Source organism: Rattus norvegicus, chromosome 5 (assembly GCF_036323735.1).
Source record: "Rattus norvegicus strain BN/NHsdMcwi chromosome 5, GRCr8, whole genome shotgun sequence".
NCBI classification, from domain to species: Eukaryota; Metazoa; Chordata; class Mammalia; order Rodentia; family Muridae; genus Rattus; species Rattus norvegicus.
The window spans coordinates 171488236-171494586 of NC_086023.1; the positions used below are offsets into that span (position 1 = coordinate 171488236).

The 6351-nt window shown below is 42.5% G+C and overlaps 1 protein-coding gene across 2 annotated transcripts in view; it reads left to right on the top strand.

Moving 5' to 3' along the window:
* The window catches only part of Slc35e2b (solute carrier family 35, member E2B), a 28096-nt gene extending 23014 nt beyond the window's left edge, over positions 1–5082 (top strand). The window contains exon 9 of one of the 2 annotated variants that reach the window (XM_006239572.5): positions 530–5082. In XM_006239572.5, coding sequence (XP_006239634.1) covers positions 530–767 — 238 coding nt within the window. In that variant the 3' untranslated portion in view covers positions 768–5082. The remainder of the gene's footprint in view (positions 1–529) is intronic. The other variant, NM_001107998.1, reaches the window with a different exon arrangement.
* The last annotated feature ends 1269 nt before the right edge of the window (positions 5083–6351 follow it).

The window sequence follows — 6351 nt, forward strand, 5'->3', positions numbered from 1 at the left end:
CAAGGCCTCGTTCATCTATCCCAGGTACTGGGGATGTGTTACAGTGTTTCTGTCCTTTTCTATTTGAGGTTTTCTTCTTTAGGTTTATTTAATGTGAATGGAGGTTTTGTCTGGTGTACATCATGTGCATGCTTGGTGCCCATGGAGCCAGAACAGGGCATTGGGTTCCCTGGGACTGAAGTTACAGTTTTAAGCCACTATCTGAGGGATTGAAACCAAACCCAGGTCCTCTGAAAGAGCAGTCACTGCTTTTACCAACTCAGACATTTCTTCAGCCCTTGTTTTGAAATTTTTCATCAAATAAATAAAGAAATAAAACCTGAGAAATAAAAGAACAAAGATGCAGGCAAAACCCCTAATGCTCCCAACCCTCTGTGGTGGGCACCTCATCCATGTCCCTCTTGGGTCTGAGATCTGGATAGATAACACAGCACTGTTGCATTGTGTGACATTTGTAGTCACTGCCAGCAGCAGGCTATACCCTGTGTGACTGTGAACCAGAGTCTGACTGTTATCTCTACTGCTGTAGTGTCGCCAGTACTGTGAAGCACGCCTTGTCCATCTGGCTTAGCATCATCGTTTTTGGAAACAAAATCACCAGCCTGTCGGCCATTGGCACCATCCTTGTCACAGTGGGTGTCCTGCTCTACAACAAGGCCAGGCAGTATCAGCAAGAGACTATGCAGAGTCTGGTCACAGCCACCAGCCAAGGCCCAAACGATGACACAGAGCCACTGGTTTCCCAAGACTCTAGACAGCACCACTGATCACCTGATGTTTGACCAGGTCCAGACTGTCCCTCTGTACTCTGTGCTGGAACAGAGAAGCAAGTGATGCAGGGCAGGTCTCTTGCTCCTTTCTGGACATAAAATGGGGAATTTGGGACTCAGCTTCTGCCTGATAGAGCCCTGCAGGAAGATTCAAATGACCTGTAGCTCCTCTGGCTGCATTTGAACCAATGTCTCTGTGCCCAGCCTACAACTGGGCAATATCTCTGTGGGGCCAACTATGGAATAAGCACAGGCTCCAGTACCAACGGAAGTTGCTGTCTGCTTGATGCCATCCAGGAGACCTAAATTGTTCTATGCCCACCACCACCACCACCACCACCACCACCACCACCACCACCACCACCACCACCACCACCACCACCACCACCACAGGCCCTGAAGTCTTTTGGTTCTTGACAGTCTATGACACAGACATTCCAGATGCCAGTGACTCTAGCATGAGACACAAAACCCCGAGAAACCAGAGTGGCAGACAGAACAGATAAGTGTCCCCTACGATGGAGGGACAGTGCTATGTGAAGGAAAAGTATCCCCTTCTTGACCTGTGCTACACTGAACTACCCTGTTCCAGGGTTGTTGCCCTGTGTTTCTGCTACCCATTTGGTGATTGCCCCACTCTGGGAAGTTGTGTAAAAATCTCTTGATTCGAACAGATGCTCTCGAGTGCTTTTCCATTTTGAGTATGATAAATGTGAAGCAGGCTGTTCCGAATGGCACAGTTGTCTGCCCTGTGAAGATTCCTGTGGATGATAGGGAAGTTTTAAAGAGCTTTTGAGTGTTTACAGGTTATGTTGTAGTTAAAGGGACACTGCCTTTCGACAAAGCAGGTGCCTTCAGAGGTTTCTCGAGTCTCTGCATGTAAGGTACATGGAAGACTACACCCACAGCTGGCTCTTCACTGGGGACCAAATGATGACTGCCTGAGCTACCAGGTACCCAGAGCTTAAGGTGAAGTGGAGGCCAACAGTGGGGCCTTGGGTGTGAGACACTGAGGTTCTACATTACTGAACATTGTGTGAGTCATGTGTGGGGTGCAGTCTGTTGCCAGCCAGTCTGTAAGACTCTGTCCATTACATATGAGCTGAAGCCACTGGTACTTCTTGTCCAGGTCTTACTGGTCCTTCCTGCTGTATGTCTTACTGCCCACGGTGCCACTGCTTTCTAAGTTGGCTTCATACCTGGAAAGTATGAAAATAGCCCCTCAAGGAGATGTTGGGGTGAAAATGAGCAATAATTATGTCTACATTTTATTTACTTGAACAAGTCATCTGCCATGATGATGGATCAAAATGGGGCCTTTTAATCTATAAGCCACCTTTTAAAAAAAGCAACCTGTGTTGGACACTGACGAGGTGTCTTTACTGTGCTATGTAAGGTCACCCACCCCCATTATGAAGACGTTCCCTCATTTGACTTTGTCCAGGTTTCTGCTTCCTTCCAGTGCACGACAGGTGGCAGATGTTGGATTAATCTGTACAGTGGGCCTGTCTACTCAAGACCTGGCTGTGCAGCTGCAGATACTGAAGAGTGTGTGCTCATGGATACTGGTCGGAAGATCTCTGGCCTCCCACAGACCTTGCCAAAGGATGCTCAGAGCTCCACGCACTTGGCTTCTTACTATTTGGAATTTCTGCCTGTGTCCTATGTGTAATTAGGAAATAGCCTATTGTGACTTGTTCTAGTCACCCCTCCCCTACACCACCAGACTCAGCCTGTTTTGATTTTCTAAGTTTTTGGACTAGAAGCAAAAACAAAGATTTTTCTTAAAGCAATTTCCTGTAAAGCTGCTTTTCAGACTTGTCTTCACAGGTGGAAAGATCATGAACTCTGCCGCTTCCATTAGCTCTTCCAAGACATGGCTAGGGTGAGAGTCTTTGAATGGCCCTGCTTGACCATTTGTTATGACCATTCCATAACAATATTTTTTAATTAACTTTGTTAGTATTTCATAGAATACTGTGTTCTTCATGAATTGTTACTGATGTACATGTAGAAATATTGGCACCACGTGTCATTACTTATCCTGGATAATTCCTCCTGAGTCTATATCATTGTCTGGTCTGTTGTAAACAACACTGGATTGACCTGAGCCAGCCATCTTCTTACTCACTGCACCCATGGTTAAAAAGATATGCACATTTCTAATTTCAAAAATACTTTAGGGACTATAGAGACAGACTAATGGTTAAGAACTAGTATTATGTTTCCTGGTGAGGACCCAAGTTCAGTTCCCAAAACTCATTTAGAGTGCTTCACCAACTGCCTGTAACTCCAGCTTTAGGGATTCTGATGCCTCTGGCTGCGCTGGGCATCTGCATTCAGGCTTGTGTATGCATATACACATGCACAACTTAAAAATAATGCATTTGCTGGGTGGTTGTGGTACATGCCTTTAATCCCAGCACTTGTGAAGCAGAAGCAGGTGGATCTCTGTGAGTTTGAGGGCAGTCTGGTCTACAGAGCACGTTCCAGGATAGCTAGAGTAATACAGAGAAACCCTGTCTTGAAAAACTAGATAGATACACTTTTAAAAATTTCATGCTTTGGGGTATACCTTAGTAGCACATCACTGGCATGCATTATGGGGCTCTTGAGTTGATCCCAGCAGCAGACATTGGATAGAGGGATGAAGGGGAGAAAAGCCCCTCCCCCAAACTTCCACTAGTAAAAGACAAGGAAAAATTTTTTTAATGTATTCCTGATTTCTATGCATTGATGTTTTGCCTGCATGTGTATCTGTATGAGAGTGTTGGATCCCCTGGAACAGATAGTTATGAGCTGCCATGTGGCTCCTGGGAATTTCATTTGGGTCCTCTTGAAGATCAGCCATCTTACCAGCTCTTGTTTTGTTTATTTTTAAACTACGTCATCATGGCACATACATTAGACTTACATAGTAATTCAAGACTAGTTCGGGCTACATATTGAGACCAAGTTTCAAAATAAATTTTATTATTTCTTGAATACCAGGATTATAATCGTTCCTCAGGTAGTGGTGGTTTACACTTTTAATCCCAGTACTCAGGAGATAGAGACAGGTGATTCTTTGTGAGTTCCAGGCTAGCCTAGTCTACAAAGCCAGTTCTAGGATTGCCAGGGCCATGTCTCAAAAAACAAAATTTGAGATAAATAAAAATGATGAATCAGAGGAGATTAAATAATAAAGGTGGGCTGGAGAGATAGCTCAGCGGTTAAGAGCATTGACTGCTCTTCCAGAGGTCCTGAGTTCAATTCCCAGCAACCACATGGTGGCTCACAAACAAAAAAGTGGGATGTGATGCCCATTTCTGGTGTGTCTAAAGACAGCTACAGTATACTCATATATATTAAATCTTAAAAGAAAAGAAAGAAAAAAGAATAAAAGCTGCTCATGGGATTCAGCCAAGTGATATCTTCTTAACATTGGAAAAGGGTAAATAAATATGTTACTATGGGAAACCATGCCAATGCCTTCTGAGATTGCATTTACCTATGTAACCTATACTGTCCTTGAAGTCCTTGAACTCTAGACCTTCTAATTCAACATTCTTAGTACTGAGATTACAAGTATTTCACCACTCCTGACCCCCTCTGCCTTTGAGCAACAATCTTTTGTTTTTTCTTAACTTGTAAACATTGACCTCCCCTTCATCTCTTCATTACCTCGACCCTTTGGTTCTTGTGCTTGGGATAGAACTTAAGGCTTCAAGAATGCAAGCTAGGCTGCTATTCTTTCTCTGAGATATGGCGTCCAGCCTGTTTTCCTAGTTTATAAATACCTTTGCTCTCTGCATGGATTAGAACAGGACATACTGATTGTGGACAAATAGTACCCACCACAATTCAAAGTTTAGTAGGTTTTAACTTTGGTGTCTCTGAAGTATGTTTTCCTGGGGACTCTGATCCTGACTTTGGTGGCTATTGAACCCTCCCTGACATATCCAAGTTTAGTTTTAAACAAATCAAGTTGGCAAGTTGTGTGTGGTGTTTTTGTTTGTTTTCACTTTTCATTTCTGGGTCTTAAACTGCATATTAAATTCACTTGTAATGTCTGGATTCAGAGATAGTTGTGAGTCTGTGTTTACTCAGTGTTGGCGTTTTGGAACAGGCCACAGTTTAGAGTAGTAAGTTGTCTTCGTCAAAGCCAAGTCATATTTGCTTTATACCAAACAATATTAGAGAACTAAAACACATCATAAAATGTATACTGTTTTGTATTTCACCTCTTTCAGTATTTAATTATATTAATGCCTTCTAGAATTCTGTTAGATAATTCATTGATTCCTGAAATAAATTGGTATTGTGTAATTAACCCTGCAGTAGCCTCATTTTTATCCAAGCTGCCAATGGTTCTAGTATGAATATGAAAATATGTAACTGTTTTGTTTGGTTGGTTTGGGATTTGTTTTGTTGGTTTTTTTTTTTTTTTGGTTGGGTTTTTTTGGGGGGAGGGGGTCGTTGTTTTGTTTTGATACAAGGTTTTTCTGACTTGTAACTTTTTTTTTTTCTTTTTTTTTTTTTCGGGAGCTGGGGACCGAACCCAGGGCCTTGCGCTTCCTAGGCAAGTGCTCTACCACTGAGCTAAATCCCCAACCCTTGTAACTTCTATTTACCAGGCAGGCTTTGAACTTAGAGATCTACTTGCCTCTGCCTCTGAAGTGATGGGATCAAAGATGTGTGCCATCATCGCCTGGCTTGCATAAGTTTTATTTATGCTACTGAAATCAGACTTGGTTACCAGGTCACTGATAACTCTGGAGGCAAAGTAAGAACTGGATCACAAAACCGTTCACTCCAATGCCCCTCAATTTTTTCGTGCACTAGTTGTTATATTCTTCTGCATCTTACCATTTCATAACCATAATCACAATGGTTTGCTTTTCGTTTTGTTTCTGCTCCCAAACTCAAGAAGTTTAATTATGTTGCTATTTTTTGTTTTTCCAGACAGGGCTTCTTTTTTAGCCTTGGCAGTCCTGAAACTAGCTCTGTAGACCAGACTGGCCAAAAACTCTCAGCGATCCTCCTGCCACTACTTCCCAAGTGCTGGGATTAAAGGTGTGCATGGCATTGCTTTTTTCTTTCTTTTCTTTTCTTTTCTTTTTTTTTTTTAAACCCACAGGATTTGCAAGACAAGCAGCAGGAATTTTTCTTTCTGCTCTCTCTTCCATAAGCCCTGATAGGTTAATAGGTTTTTAGTGGAATCGTAGAACCCTTTAAGACCTCCAGTTGGTTTAAGTAAACGCTTTTGCCATAGTTTCATCTTTAAAATCTTACTGTAAAACTCTACCTCCTATGTTTCAATGTGTGTCAAGACGAAATTACAATCTGGAGATCTTAATTAGCTTTGTAATTCAGCAATTAGAATGAAAAACAAAACAAAAATAATACAGAGGATGGTGGTAAATGTCCTCCCAGAAGGCAGAAGAGATCGAGGCCAGGTCTGCTTACAGAACCCTTGTCTCAAAGCAAAACAATAACAAGAACAAAAAACCCAACCACTCATAGGCCAAGCAGAAGAGGTGGGCTTTAAAGATAGAAGGCTGAGGAAACTGGATTCCTTTCCATGTTCTTTTCCTGTAGG